General features: G+C 41.3%; 1 protein-coding gene across 1 annotated transcript in view; it reads left to right on the plus strand.

The window, feature by feature from the left end:
- Window positions 1–580: 580 nt before the first annotated feature.
- Window positions 581–16,520, plus strand: part of LOC104492884 (gephyrin-like) — a gene marked incomplete at its 3' end in the record, with an annotated part of 39,278 nt that continues 23,338 nt past the window's right edge. Inside the window, exons 1-6 of the mRNA XM_010135488.1 lie at window positions 581–673; window positions 1,273–1,342; window positions 5,162–5,299; window positions 8,179–8,271; window positions 10,209–10,264; window positions 15,166–15,285. Coding sequence (XP_010133790.1) covers window positions 581–673; window positions 1,273–1,342; window positions 5,162–5,299; window positions 8,179–8,271; window positions 10,209–10,264; window positions 15,166–15,285 — 570 coding nt within the window. The remainder of the gene's footprint in view (window positions 674–1,272; window positions 1,343–5,161; window positions 5,300–8,178; window positions 8,272–10,208; window positions 10,265–15,165; window positions 15,286–16,520) is intronic.

Raw genomic sequence — 16,520 nt, forward strand, 5'->3', positions numbered from 1 at the left:
TTCTAGGCAATTTTTCTATAACCGTAAATTCAAATGTAGTCTGAAAGATAATCTGAATTCACACCTTCACTTTTTCAGCAGAGAAAAATGTTCTGCAGGGAAATTACACCCTCAGTGTCACCTGTGCTATTCCCCTTCTCTCACCAGATGTACGCAGTTGTACCTTGTCAGTCCTCTTGCTGAAATTTAGCGGTACATTTGTCAATAAAGGAAAAAAGAGGAGGATTCCGTTTGTAATCTTTCAGACGTTTGTTTCCTGTGAAGTTTGCTTTAGCTGGGGTTTTGTCCACACAGAAGGCTTTTTATTCGAGTGTTAGCAGTTCAGTCAGCTGTCCTGCCAGAAGACAGGCTGCTGTTCAGATTAGTCCATCCAAAAAACTTGCAACTTCAGCAGTGTTATACCATGTGCTGTCTTTCCAAACCTGAGGAGAATTAGCAAGAGCTGATGCTTCAGTATAGATAACTTCCACACTGCGCTGTGTTTGCAGGAGTGATACTCGTCCAAAACCAATTCTTTTTTAAATAGGTGTGGTAAACAGAAGGAACTGTAAATAGCCAGCGTCACCAGAATAGGAGGCCCATGCGGATCCCCCAGTGTCCCTGGAGTCAGACTAGTGTATTTGGAATAGCACAGCTAGGAAGAGGATTTGTTGAGAAACCAGTTGTCGTTCTCGTACAGTTGCTGTTTGATGCACTGTAAAGTTGGTACTGACCATAGCATTTCTTTTAACTACATGGAAAGGACTGCGTAAATTTACCTGGCTCCAGCCAGGAGCTGCTTACACGATTGGGAGTGGTTTATACAATTGTGGAGAAGTCTTCTAAGTGTCTTCAGAATCAACACAATCTCAATGGAGTATTTGAAACTCTTTCTATAATAACCGGAAAACATAAATGATAGAATTTTAAAGCAGGTCATGATAATATAGTTATGTTAGTATTTTGTCTAATCATAAACCAGGACCTAGATTCAGAGTTACTGTAATTACAATTGTATAAGAAAAATATGGCTTTTCTGTTTAAAACTGGAGCTTAACACGTGTTCTTTGATTTTACTCTATTACTGTCCATAGGCCATCTTGTTCCTTATGGCGGGGGGATCAAAGTGCTTGTATCAGATTCCGACCATCAGCTACTACCCTTCTGCTTAAATATACTTATCTCCTGTAGAGAATGTAAGAATGTTGCTGAAAATCTGTATAGCCTCTGTCTTAGATCCCAGGAGCTTGCCCATTATATCTCTGTATTTTGCATTCATGTTGACTTCTGTAGCTCATAGGCGCTGTGCTCTCTCTGCAGGTCCAGTCTAGGTGCAGCAGCAAGGAGAACATCCTCAGAGCAAGTAAGTACTGCGACTTCATGGCTCTGTTGAGAAACTAAGGCTGCTCAGAAGACAGCAGATGATAGTCAGATGGGAAGAGGAGGATATGGTTGGGACATGAGTAGGTTTGCAGAAGAAATTTAATGACTGAAGACAGTGAAATTCAGTCAAAGAGAAAATAAAAGTGTAAATAGCTCGTAGTGTTCATGTATTAATGGATAGTTGCCTTTCAGTTTTTTCTTCCAAGTTCTAATGATATTGAGGTGTGTGGTGCTTGTGCCAATGTATTTTAAATGATCGTGTGTGTGTGAGTTTTATGGGCAGAAAGAATCAACGCTCAAGGACAATGCAAATGGAAATTCTTAAGTTGAATATATATGATTTTTACTTTCATGCCTCAACATGAAATTGGATGTTGGGTTACATAAAACCAAGCCAAAACGTGCAAAGATTAATAATTCAGATTTGATCCAAGTGACCTGTTCTTTAATATGCACAATTTCTCTCCTTTTTTTTTAATGGGAATCTTTCCTAGTCTAAAATTTAATTCACCCTGTGTGTGTGTGTGTGTGTATATATACATATATATAAAACAAGAGGAACAGGAAGTTGTTTTGGTGGCAAGAGAGAAGGCTGTCAGGAATTTTCTACCTTATGCAACCAATCGACTTAGCTGCTTCAAAGCCAGCGGATGATGTTGTCACACACAATGCTGCTTAATGTACGTAGCTATTCTTAGAGCTGTCTGACGTTCGACATTAGTGAAAGATAATTCAGGAAGGTTGTTTGATGTCGTTTACTTGTAATTAAAAAGTACCACTTACTAATTTTAGAATTAAAAAAAATCATTACTTGTTTGTTTCCGGGTCTGTTTAAATGTATGATACCTCTAAAAGAAGAGATAGGATTTGTTTATAGGAAGAAATAGGGAGAGAAAAGGCTCAGCAGTTACAGACACATCTTTCTTCATTATCTTTCTTCATGCTTATTCATGCTGCTGTTAAACCCGAAGAGGCTCTATTTTTGAGTATGTATTTTCTTGGCTTCTCTTGCAGAAATAATGGGTGTTACTTTTGGGGATTTTATCTGTTTTCAAAAAACTGTTGAAGAGCATTTCACAGTAGATTTTACCAGAACCTTTGACTTAAGCAAATGACATGTATTGGACACAGAGATCCCAAATTGGTGGTAGTACTCTGGGTACCTTGCAAAGCCTCTGAATTGGTTTGCGTTTTAAGAGGTGAAATGTCAGCTTCCAAACTAGCAAACAGTGGGGTCTGGGTGGCAGTGAAACATCAGCATTAAAGCACCTAATGGCTGTGGTGTAAAGGTTGTTTGCTGTCACACAATCCCCCCAGCTTTCACTGCTGTGAGATATTTTTTCCCTAGCATTTTTTCCCAACTTTTCCCTTTAAGAAAATAGTTTCTTAATTTATACAGTCAGGAAAAGGTTTTTAATATACATGGTGTGGAATCCACAATAATTATGGTGTTGCTAAGCAGGGTTTATCCTCCCTCTCTACTCTGCCCTGGTGAGGCCACAGCTGGAGTATCGTGTCCAGTTCTGGGCTCCCCAGTTCGAGAAAAACAAGGAGCTACTGGAGAGAGTCCAGCAGAGGGCTATGGAGATGGTGAGGGGCCTGGGGCACCTCTCTTAGGAGGAAAGGCTGAGGGGCCTGGAGAAGAGACTGAGAGAGGATCTTATCAATGCTTGTATGTATCTAAAGGGGGTGTCAGGAGGTGCCAGACTCTTCTCAGTGGTGCCCAGTGACAGGACAAAGGGCAACGGGCACAAAATGGAACATGGAAAGTTCTGTTTGAACACGAGGAGAAATTTCTTGACTCTGAGGGTGACAGAGCCCTGGCCCAGGCTGCCCAGAGAGGCTGTGGAGTCTCCTCCTCTGGAGAGATCCCAGACCCACCTGGACGCCATCCTGGGCACCCTGCTCTGGGTGACCCTGCTCTAGCAGGGGGTTGGGCCGGATGATCCCCAGAGGTCCCTTCGAAACCCCACCAGTCTGTGAATCTGTTTCTTCCTCTATGCAGAGAAAGGTACGGGAAGTTTGACTGTCTCACAGACGCTTCCTTTCCCTTTTTCTCATTTTCGTGAGGTTGCTAACAAGGTGGAGGCATAATAATGGAAACCGTAACCTTGCCAGGGATGTCCCTGTTGTTAAATGCAAGAACGCAGTTTTTCCACTAGTTACACTTTTATCTTACAGTGGTTTCATTTGTTTCATTTCGCCATTGTTTGCTTATGAGAAAGTCACGTTTAAGAGTGTGGAAAGTCTTAATATAGTTACAGTACATCCCATGCACTGTGGCTCTCTTCTCAGTATGCTAACTGCTGTGTTAATGAAAGGAATTAAGTCAGAAATTATTCGTGCTTGAAAAATTTGCAGTGTGCCGGCTTTTATCATCTTGTTATCTTCTAAATATGGACAAAGAGATTGTTCAAATAATTTCTTCCAGAGTCTTTCTTGGGGCTGGAATTAGGTGGGCAGTTTTATTTGTCTCTGCTTCTTCCTCTTAAAGATAGTTACTGTGTTAACGTCAAAAAATACATTAATGAGCAGTTTTCTGCTTAGAGAGGTAAGATGTGTTAGAGCTGAAAGAAGCTTCGTATATGCAATTGATTAAGCGACCTTCTCTTCTGAAGGAAAAACGTGGATTTCACGATGGTTTCACTATTTTGTAGTTATTCTTTATTAAAAGACTACATTTAAAGCAATAGCCTGGGTTTTTTCCAAAATGTGAAGGCACGTGCAGTAGCAAATGGGTTAATTAAATAGCTACTGCAAAGCAAACCCTTGTCATTAAAAATTAGTTTCTATTTTTTGTTAATGCTATCTTTATAATTTATGTTGCTTTAGGAATACTGCTGTGTATTACATATAGAACATCAACCACTTGGGCTCCCATAAACACCTTCTTGTTCTGTGAAGATCCATTCAAGATATTTCTACATGTCATTTCCTTAGTCTTTTGGTTTCTATCTGTTAATTTATATATTCCTGCGATAGTCCCCTCTCTTCAGTTGCTTATCTTCTCTTCCAAAATCCTTCAATACTTACTCTCTCAGTAAGTATCACGAAATCAAACATGCTGGTGGCTTAATTTTCAAACAACTTTTGTTGTATGTTGTACCAACCTGCCTCTGATACTTGGGAAAAGTAAGTTTCCGTTAATCTCTACTACTACCTTCACTCGAATTATACGTTTAAGCGTCTCTTTGCTCTGCTGACTACAAAATCTCGACAGCGGGTAGGATGCAGACCAGCTGGAAACACTGCCTGCTCTCCTGGCTGTCCAGTGACTCCACTGCGCTGCCCTCCGTCCTCCTTTCCAACCTGCTGACTCCCATCTCACTCGTGGGTTGCAAACTCCCCGGAGGAGTGGCCATGTTTTTGTGTCACCCGTGCACTGGACATCGGGTATTGAGATGTGTTTGTGGAGAACAGAACGGGGAGTGCATTGACCCGGGTTCAGAGTTCACAGAACGGAGTTAGCCTCGGATTATCGTCCTCGGTGTAGAATACCGCGTCACCTTGAAGGCTTTCTGTTCCTGATTAACTGATCCTTTTATGCTCATCAAGCCTTCTGGTATGTTTTTCATGACACGTAAGGGTATACACTTCCTGGAACTTTTTCAACTGCAAATGGCGTTTGGTTTCAAATCTCTCTTGATTCTAGTTGAACACAGTGCCTTGCCAGTGTCTGAATTAAATGCTCCACAGTGACAACTCACTGTTTTAATTGACCCCAGAGTGGTTTAAATGAACATCACTGTGTACATCTACACCCTGTAGCATACATCAACTTGGTGGTCTCTTGTTGCAGGTCACAGTGCTGTTGACATTACCAAGGTAGCAAGAAGACATCGCATGTCTCCATTCCCATTGACATCTATGGACAAAGCCTTCATCACAGTTCTGGAGATGACCCCAGTGCTTGGAACAGAAATCATCAATTACAGAGGTATAAGGGTGGTTATTTCTTTATTTTACAACCTGCTAAAACACTTGCTCTTTTATGTTGTGAGGTGTCTGAGACAATACCTTCTCCAGGAGAAACTGCTTTAGGAAATGCCAGTAAGAGCCGAAGCCGCCTTTCAAAGTCAGGAGAATGTTGATTGATCTCCGTGCTGCTCCCTGAAGGAATCTGTGATGGAACTCTAATTGAAAACCTATGTCCTAAACCATCTTACAGGAGTGCTGTACACCAAAGCCCTCTGCGCATATTTCCCACCTGCCACCATCGGTATCTGATGTGAAGCCACCACTCAGCCGTTTATTCCAGCTAAACGCAGTTACCTGAACAATGCTCCGTGGGAATATAAGGTTACGTTTTTACACAGCACGATCATGACAAATTTTCTGAAACTAAGGAAAGGAAGGAGTTTAACTGATACTAAAAGTAAGGAGCAGAGGCAATCCACAAGTTATGGGCTGAAGTCTCAGAATGAAGCAGTTTTTGTGATCTAGTCCAAGAGCCCTGTAAATTCTGTAGAGCTTGGACCTTTTTCCCCACCGCTTATTCATTTTCAACTAGTTGATTATTGTGATAGCAGTGCCTTTTCGTATCACACTGAAGCGCTACCAAGGCAATATTTACCAAATGGGAGCAAATCCATCACCTCTAGCACAATACCTGTCTCACTGCTTTATCGCAGTACCGATACCCTGAGAAATCAAAATTGTTCACAGAACTGTACCGATTTCACCAGCTAAGCTTTAGAAAATACCCACTTTTGAAAAGGGAGTTTAATGTAATTCTCTGGTTTGCGTGTGAATCAGAAAGCTATGAGCATCACAAGAGGCAGTTCGATAACATTAAAATATTTCAGAACTTCTTTTTGTAATTACAGTTAATCAAAATAAGGTCAAACAGTGTATTTATTTCTAAAATAATTGCTCAAACAAAGGAGAGGACAGAGGTACTTCAGATTGTCCTTTAGCTGCTGACTTGCTCACTTTAAATGCCTAAGGCTTCAACAAATAATTCTTACATTTTTCTCCCCATAATGAAATTCGTTCCTGCTACTGGCTGGCCATTTATTCCCTTCAAATACATCATGGCAGAGTGCCAGGAACATACTGTTCAACTTTCCTCTAATTGGTGTGATTTTGTATGCAGACAAGGAGTAAAAGGAAGACACAACACGCCTGCCAAAATTGGAAGCATCACTTTTGTATTAGATGTGGTGTGTCTGAGCAGAGGGTGTTTTTACTAGGCCTTTGAGAGCTGCCTTTTCTATGCCATAATTTGAATGTCTAGTTTTTTGGATGTTTTTCAAAGCAAGCATACAAGCCTTCGTGAGCTTTCTAATAACTTCCATATTGTGTATCACAGTGATAGGCAGTGATGCACGAACGTATTCATAACCATCACAAAGGTGCTTTCTAGTTGCTTTAGTGGGTTTTATCAGCGTTTTCATTTTCATAAATATTCTCCTCAGACTGAAAGTTGATGCATATGGATGTGAGTACAATTATGTTATAGTTATTATAATCAATTGCTAATTAAATCACTTTGTGTTAATAAGAACAATATGATCTCCATTACAATACTTCTCTGGAGCTGATTTTCAAGTCAAGGAGGTGCACTTTGTTACAACCCCTACCCGTTTAGTGTGCAGCGCTGGGTCTCCTGCCTTCCCAGCAAATCCAGAACCACATCATTTTCCTATCTGCAAAACAAGAAACGTACTTGATGTCTGCCTCTCTCTTTTTTTTTTTTTTTTTTTTGGCATAGATCATAATCTATAAAGTACAAATCCATGCAAATTCTCCTGGCAGAAGTATTCTTGCAGACTCTGAGTCCTTCATACGTTCAGCTGGATATTTACTGCCTTCCCGTGCCACAACACGCTCCTAAGAGCAGTGCCCTCTGTGATGAGATGAGCTTCCCTTCTTGTACTGAGACGTACTGGAATCAAGCTGATCTCGGTAGCATGACCCTTCCCAGTCCATCTAATCACAGATGTAATAAACCTTCTTTCTCACTCTCCCGCTGTATGAAGGGATAAGATAGACATTTTCCACTCTGTTCCACATCATAGTAAGAAAAACCTCTTGCTGCCACTGTAAAAGCAAACAAGTGGCGCACGCTTGGCTGAGGGTGAAGTAATTCATAACACTCTCTACGACGAGGCAGAGCCAAATTGCAACTCATCAGTCATAGCTGCTAAGTGAAGGGAAGGAGTGTGTTTGAAACAGCTATTAAAATATTTAGAACTGGAACAGCGTAAATTTGCATAAATAATCCTGGCACTTATATGCACTCACCCTCCATTAGGCAGAAATGCTCTCAGCAATTAGGCAAAGCTAATCTATTGCAAAACCTTTTTCGTCGATTTATGGGAACTTGTCCGTCATTGCTGTTGACATTGAGTCCTCTGGGCTCCATCCGTCATCTCTCACATTTTGCACACAGGATCCCTCTTGAGATGTTATTTTAAAAGCTTTTAATAAAAGAAGAAAAGATGATTTTTTTTTAAGTTTGAAATACAGGAAGGTATGTCTTTTTAAAAAATTTCAGGATGAAAACTTGTCCTGAAGAAACAAATGCTTGGTTTTTTTCTGTCCATCCTGTGTCAGAGTTTGGACACTTTGCACTCAGATCTACTGTGAACAATTTCACCCTAACCAGGAGCACGGACTTACTGAACAAATCTTTCCTCAGTACTTTCGAACTCCAGTATTTTTTCATTGATGGAGAGGCAGAAATCAGAAACCTGGGAGGTCTCTTCCTGTCACATACATTTCACCCATTGGATCACCCTGCTGGTGGCTTTTTTCCCCTTTCACTAGCTGTAATGACATGGAGCATGGTTTCTTCTCTTTTCTCCTCTCTAGATGGAATGGGCCGAGTCCTTGCTCAAGATGTATATGCAAAAGATAATCTACCACCATTTCCAGCATCAGTAAAGGATGGCTACGCCGTCAGAGGTAAGCACTCCCTTTGTAGACATGCAGTGTAGGGCCTGTAAAACCACTCTGTAAGATGTTAGCTCACCTGTTTTGGATCCAGCAATGGTTATTTTGATTGAGATTTGATTCGGATCATTGCTGAAGTCACAATTATGTAGAATGCAGCTGTCCTGAAGGAAGACCGTGAAGCTGAATTCAGATCTTTTAAGTGGATACGTGTATACATGAGCAAATGTACATCCACGTATGCTCATAGACACGCACCTGTGTTGCTGGTGAGCTTCTTGGAAACAAAGATTTCAGGAGAGTAACAGAACATCTGCTTCTGAATGAGAGATTCTTCATCTATTGCTCTCTTATCGATTTAATCAGAAATTTCTTTCATATCTGTTACTTTGGTGAGCTGTCACAGATCCAGCTTCCTATTTGTGAATTATTTTATGATTGCATCGAGAATGTTCAAAAATAGATATCAAAATGTAGTCTCGTGGAGGCTCCGCCAAAGAAAATCTCGGTTTTACTTCAAAAATATTGGAGTTGCTGAATATAAGTAAAATGAGTAGCGTGACTATGGAGCAAGCCGTGAGTGGTTTCCCAGGAGACCTAAACCCACCCGCTGCTTTGCCACTAGGTGCGGCGTGATTTTTGAGCAAGTTGTTTCTCTGCATGTCAGTTGTTTCTCTTGTAAAGTAAGACTAATGATATTCACCTCAGATTTCTATGGAGGAAAAGTAAAGTATATATGATTGAACGTTATAGTGTTAGTAATTTCATTGTGGTAGGGGTTGAATCACCGTAACGCCGTGCTGAAATTTGGACACAATAGCCAACTTTCTTCTAGAGATGTTGAAATACATTTTGTTACCGGCAGCTGAAACAATGCAAACTGTTCGTGAAACAGACTGTCTGCAAACCCAGGCAGTGCATGTCCAATAGCTTCCCCATGGATTTGATATAAAAATAAAACTCCCGATTTACAAGAGGAGTTTGACTGCTGCTGTCTGTCATCTCTGTGTGTGAGAGACAGGCAGACCAAAATGACCAGTGACAGTGGCAAGGGAATGCAGATGTAGCCAGAAAAATACAGGTACTCTAACACTTAAGAAGCTGATTGAGTGGAATGCTGCCTGACAAGGGCCTTGGGATCGAGCAGTGCTGTCTTGCAGCCTGATTGCTACAAGGTAAGGGAAAGCACAAGTACAGGCTCAGTCAACACGCAGAATGAGCAGAATGATCATGACTGTCGTCTTCAGCTTCTGTCAGAACCCACACACAAACCCCTCATTGTGGTGGTGGATTTTCAGAATGGCTTCAGTGAAAGGTCTAAGGTAACTAGTTCAGTGCTGCCTCCTAAAATTATAAAAAACCAGAACCCAGACCTCTAATGTGGCGGTCCAGGTTAGCCCCGGTTAGCCCCAATGCTCTTCAGAAAATGCCAGACCTGATGGACACCTGTACAGTCTGTAACCACTGCACTTGTCCACGTTTTCCTCCAGAGGTGGAGAGAGAATCTGGAGGTGACAATATTCTATTGACAAAATAGAAAAAAGATACATAACACACTTACAAAATACATGATTCCCCTGCGTTAGTTTCACATGGAAAATGATTTGCTTACAATGGACATTTTATAGAAATAATCTCATGAACACGCTTAAAACTTTGTTATTAAAGTAATTCTTCATTATTAAAGTAATTCTAGTCTCCTTTTACTCGATCCCATATTCCCCAGAAATTTTCAGTTAAAAGTACTATAGAACCTGTAATTTTCAAAATTATAAACTCGGCTTAAACGGACCTCCCCTGTAAAATGTTTGCAAAACCTCTAGAACTTCTGTCTTGCTGGCACTGAAGAACTGAATTTTAGATCGTTCTTTGGTTCTCCTGTTCTGAATTTCTAATGCCATCATTTGCTTTGGTTCAGCCTTTACCATTTGTATTGTGCATCTTAACAGCTGCTGATGGCCCAGGAGATCGATTCATCATAGGGGAGTCCCAGGCTGGTGAGCAGGTGAGCACAATTTCTTTTCTTTTTTAATGTATTTTTGGTTTGTAAGATACTGCTTTGTGTTTTTTCAAGCCTTGCTGGTAAATATTCTCGGAGGTGGCATGAAGTAGGGCACAGCTGTACCTAGCATCCTGCTGTGTGCTTTGGGACGTGATTTCAGAAAGAGAGGTCGTACAGTTACGTAAGGAGCTAACAAGGATATCCCAAAATACTTCAGAGCGTTGTGCTGACACGTCTAATAGGAGCACACACAGTACTCTTCTGCCCCAGCAAGAGTTGGAGGACAGAAGGTCTCTGGTGGCATTTACAATTCATAAAGAGAGGAAAGCAGGACTCAAGCCCTTCTTGCTGACAGCTTTGTAAAGGGGCGTCAGCCCAATAACTGCTTCCACTGCTGCTCACGTATTTCACACTGATAACTGCAAAACAAGAGTTTCGTGTGATGCCCTTAAAGGGAGGCAGTGACCAGAAGGATCCCGAGGAAGCCAGGCACTAGCCTGGTTTGTGGGGCAGCTTCTTTTGTGTCGATAGATAGAAAAGAGTGTTTGTGCACCTTACGTGATTTGTGGATTGAGTTTAAGAGCTAAGTCGGGGCAGCACCCGTTCATGACCTGCTGTGCTGTATTCATGAACGGACACTCCCTGGGTTTTGCTCTCAAACTCAGGAGTACATTTAATAAAGTTCCTGTTCTAATACCGGGGGATAGGAGAAAAGTCAGTCGTGTTCAACCCCTTATTTTATTCTGTCAATTTAACTGCACCTGCTACCTTCTTTCCAGGAGAGCATGGGTTAATCCAAAAGGTTTCTCCAGCTATTTCCAGTCCCAGTTTATAATTCTGCGTATTGTGCATGAAATGGTGGAGAAAGGGAATAAGTAACAGGCAAAACAAAGGATTGGTCAGTTTTAACGAGGATTTTACAATGTGGCTATTTTGACTGATAAACAAAAAAGTCTTGAATAAAAGAAATGCATTTCAAAAGTTGTTTCAGGTTTTAGAAGTATTACAGGTTACAGGATTGTTCCACTTTTTTAAAAACGGAGTTGAACTGCCTCTAAAGGTATACTAGATATTTAATCTGGCTAATCATGATAGAAAGACTGTGGACCACGAGGATTATGAAAGTACTTTTTGCTGTAGTTCCCATCCATCATATAAATTATACTTCTGTGTAATAGACATCTCGGTATTACTCTTCACGTGAACTTAGATTAACAAATCTGCTATACAAAATGCATAAAACTAGTTTAAATACTAAAAAATGTAAACTACTTCACTTCACCTGGACTTACAGCCCTTCTGTCTGCATTCTCAAGCATTAGTCCAGAATCCAAAAACCCAACAACTGTTTCTACAACCCTTTCGATGGTCACTATAAGATAGCAAGAACCAGCAACGCAACCTGCTGTATTACCACTCCTATTGTTATTCAGCCGCCATCAGTATTATCATTTTGCCAGTTCGAAAACACCACAGCACAGTGGTGCTTAAACCAGCGCTATCGAAACTGTCTAACGGGGACGACTGTCCACAGCTCTAAAGGGTTTTAGCATCTTCAGCGGGTCTGTACAAAGGCAAAGGGGAGCTTGCTCCCCTTGTACAAAATTCAAGAGCTCACCAATGTCTCTGCACATCAGTCTGTCCTCCCAGATTAACCGGAATGGAAACCTCTCTGGCAAGGAACAAAAACTGGGTAGGAGAAGGGATGCAGAGAGAGAATAATTCTGGAAATACTAGTGGCGAGGTAGTTAGAAAAATGAGGCTGTTGACCTCTGAGTAATCGGTCAAAGTTTTTTTCCTTGGGCCAACACATCTTCAGGTTCATCTCCTTCCCAAGAAATTATTTATAGCCTTGGAAGGCTCCACAGTCCCATTTCACCCTTCAGTCACTCTCAGCAGCAACATTCTGTTTTCCATGTTACAGACCAATTAACAGAATGATTCACAGCAGGGAGTTCAAAACAGGTTCACATTTGGCTCCTGCTGTAGGGGAAAAGGCTGTGTAAAGGCTACGTAGAGTGGAAGAAAATGGGACTGAGAATTGAAGAGAGGCCGTGTAGCCAAGCTGGACATTCCCACATCAATTTGTAAACTGTGTATTATTTTCTGATTTCCATTTCCAGATGATCATGTTTATGTTAAGAACCTTTATTTATTCTGTATTGAGGAAAGCTTTCAGGCACTATGCTGCTTTGGGGACTTCAGGGCACATTTGAGACGAGTCATGAGCCATCCACATGGCCTCTGTGTGAAAAATGCAGCCATGGGAAGCGATGGTTTTCTTCTTTGTAGACTTGCATAGCTGGAGCTTAGCATTTCCTGGAAGACTTTCTGCAGAGGCACTGTGACTAACCAGCTGTGATATGGGGTGGAAAACAGGCATTTTCCACCTTCCCATTAACTCGAGCCTTTTTAGAAAAAGAAGCATGGGTCGTTGTAAATCACCCAGGAGAGGTGTAGTCATGTGCCGGAGAAAATGTCCAAGATACAGGCTGTGGTCAGTAAGTTATTTCTGGGTTTTATTCAGTGACTAAGATTAAATAGTTTATCAGTAATGAAGGCAAAGGACAGGACCTGGTGCTGCCCTGTTCCAGGTAAGTGTGAGATCTCAAAGGCCTTTAACAGAGCTTCTGAGAAATTCTCGTACATTAATGTGCTTTCTGAGAAGGAATCATTTCTTCATGATCTCTAGCACAGAAGAACACAGCCCTGGAGACTCACACACAACTCTGATGGTTCTCTTCTGTTCATAAAGTTAATCTGATCAAATTTGCAAAGGACAAGAAGGAAATTAAATGTATGAGCAACCAATTCTGAAAGCAATTGTTATTGTATCATAAATTTGTATAAATGTTTCGCATCATTACACCTCAAAAAATTAACTCATCTAGTAATATCCTCCAATGGGTAGTTATGGCGTATTCCATCGCCGTAGGCACTGATTTCTGGCAGAGTCCTGGACATGTTGTGTTCTCTGTGATTCCTGCAACCCAAAAGAACACATTTTAAATAGACTTTTCTATGCAATACATTTTTGCTCTAACCATTGTTGCTAAAGACATCAATATTTTTGTAGGTTCCAGAAAGTATTACCTATTTATAAAGTACCTATAGACTGTATCTACAACAACATGCAAAAGAGCTCCCATAACCCAAGGAATAAGCTTTGCTTTTTGCAATATTTGATGTCATAAAAATCAAAATACCACACTAGACAAGGTTATTTTCACTTTTAAGCATATTCAGTATAAATGGCAGCTTCTCAGCTATTGATCCACAGCTCCCTGCGTAGTCCGTGGTGAGGTATAAACACCATTTCTACAAAACTGGTTATGTCCTTTGCTTTAGATACCTTCAGGACGTTATGAATCTTGCCCTAAAAAAACCCTTCCCCGACATATGGCAAGTGTGATCTTTCTTTTGTTAATTTTAGCCTTTTGTTTATGTTCTTCTCAAAGGATGTTAGATTTCTGTTAGCCTTAGAAAAGGGTCGGGATTCAACCAGCTGCAGGCTCAGCCGTTCCCTGGGATACACAGGTCACCGGGATACCCTGGCAAACGGGGTGCAAACCATTTCCAGCCTCTCCCTAGGGCTCCTGTCCCTACGAGCGGCTTTGGAAATGCACACATTGCAAAGTGGTACTTGTATTTCAGAGGTTAGGACGGTGCTGGAAGGGAGCAGAGGAGTGGGCAAGGCAAGCGCGGTTTTGTGCAGCTGAAGCGTTGGCCACCGTTCCAGCATTTGCACATGTCTAACAGCCTCCTGTCAAAAGTCGTGAAGGAAGCGACTGCCTGGGCTGTCCTGCTCGCGGGCCTGTGGGTTGCTGTCGAATACGTGCTAAGCGCAGTCTGAGCAGCCCTGGACATTCTCCAGCTGCATATGGAACACAGAGCCAATCTGCCCATGAATTATACGTCTGACACTTACAGAATATGTTGGTCTGATCGCAGTGGGTAGGTCTGTGCGTAGCACATGTTCACTAATAACAGTAAAGCCTAACAAAAGTCGGGCTTACTGAAGCGCAGCAGGGAGCAAGCACTGATATCCCAGCAATGAAATCTCAGTCACCATACTAGCTTCTTCTAGCTGCGTTATTTTAGAAAGATTTTTCTTCTGGTTATTTGTTTCTGAAGTGGATACGGTCAAATTAGAGTTTGACTCTGGATTTTGGAAAATCTGTAATAAAATAGGCTGCTTGGTGAGAAATTTTATTAAAACCACGTCATTTGTTTTATCGTGTTCTGATATTTTTCTATTCTTTGCAATTCTTCATGCTGAAACTTTGTAATGTACTGTGACTTTACCTAATTGTAGATTATTATCGATTTTAGGCTTTTTTTGACTATGTGAGCTGGCGTTGAGCTGTCTCTCAGGATGAGGAGATGTGCTTAAAAAATGAAGCAGCTGGTTACATTACTTCCAAGCCGCTGGTTTTCTATATATAGTATGGTGGTAAAACAAAACCAAAAGCAAAACAAATGAAAGCAAAGACATTTCAACCCTGGGGACCAGAGAACTCTGCAAAACTATTTATGTGCAGAGAAGTAGAGATTTTTGCTCGTGTAAGTTTCTAGAAGATCACCGTCTAACCATTACATTTCTGAGCCAGTTGTTTCTCTGAGCCAAGCAGAGTATCAGTAGACTGGTTCTTCTGAAAGTTGTTATTGTGATTGAAATCTAAGGGGAAAAATCTGAAGCCACCTAATATGTGACCTAAAGGCTAGATTTGAAACGCTGACCTAATGATCTTTAACTACTTACAGCCGTTGATGTCACTAGCAGTGTGTCAAGAGCCGTGCTGCAAATAAGAATATTAATTTCTCAGATTACTTCCATGAAGTTCAAATGGTTTGAGATTTTTTCTTTTCAAAAGTAAATTAATTTTTGCTTGTTTATTTTTCAGCCAACTCAGACTGTGATGCCTGGTCAGGTAATGCGCGTCACAACCGGTGCTCCCATTCCCTGCGGTGCTGACGCAGTGGTGCAGGTGGAAGATACAGAGCTCATCAGGGAATCAGATGATGTGAGTCACTAAACTCATTTTTCTTTTGTGTGCAGCAGAAAATGGCACATGACACAATCCCGTAAATATGAAAGACAGTCCTACAGAAAAGCTTTTCTGTTAATCTCAGCAGTTTGGGGATATCTGCATCAGTTCCTAGCGGCAATTCTAGGAATTGCCTAGAAATGGAAATGCATAAAGCACATATTCCCCCCGAATAGTCTTTACTCTGTTTCATTTGAACGGATTTTCCGCCATGCCTGTAAGTCACGTTAGCGCTCTACCTTAGAGGTGCTGCACAATACCACAGAAAAACATGAGTACTGCCGTACTAATTCTGTCCACACAGTTGTCTTAGCAAAGTAAACTCTGTTTTTTGATGAAGCACAGGAGCTGTCTGTGGACAGCTGTATCGCAAACAGTCCCTCTTGGACTTCCCTTATGTTCAGAGTATACCTTCTCTTACCCAGCTGCGATTTCAGGACACCAGCATCACGTTTGCCATCATCTGACAGATTTTAAGGCAAGAAGTTACGTCTCTTATTGGCACAACTTCCACGTGTGCATGGTTCCCTGCTCAGATCAGTCTGTGCTCCTCCGCTGCTGTTCTGACAAGCTGTTCCCCTTCGCCAGAGCTCTGTGCTAGTGTTGCAATTGCAGCTGGGGTGTGAGCAGATGAATTCTAGTGTTAAAGCTGATGAAGGCAGCAAAATCTGAAACATATTCTCGTGCCTTGTTATTGCAAATGCATAGATTTTTACATCTGGTGAAGCCAGCAATCTGTCTGGGCTGGCCTTCTTCCTGACAGAGAATTCACTGAGTCACTCCTGCTTTGAGGTTAGATTCTGTAGATTCTGTCTTCCCACAAAACTCAGCATTGCAAGTTTTCTGTAGCCACTGCTCACCTCATCGGGAGAAGACTGACTATCTCATTGAGGAGCAACATATGTGATTACCTGTTATTTTCTACTTCTTCGGATGACTGTCCTCCTGGATTCCATTTTCTCTGTGTATGTTCTCCTCTCCACATGAGAACAGATGATTTGGCTATGTGCTTAAACTATAAATTTTTTATAAATTTAGGTCATCAGCTTCCATTTCCTGCCTATAGGTTGTGAGGTAGAACTCTTCAGTTTCTACTTGTCCTTGAATATGCCACTCTGCCAACCCTGCATGTCAATAGTTTAATTATTATGTTATTTCTATCTCCCTCGTCATGCCTGGGTGGCTACATATTCCAAGATTATTTTTCTTTT

The sequence above is a fragment of the Buceros rhinoceros genome, unplaced genomic scaffold (assembly GCF_000710305.1).
Source record: "Buceros rhinoceros silvestris isolate BGI_N320 unplaced genomic scaffold, ASM71030v1 scaffold13414, whole genome shotgun sequence".
NCBI lineage: Eukaryota > Metazoa > Chordata > Aves > Bucerotiformes > Bucerotidae > Buceros > Buceros rhinoceros.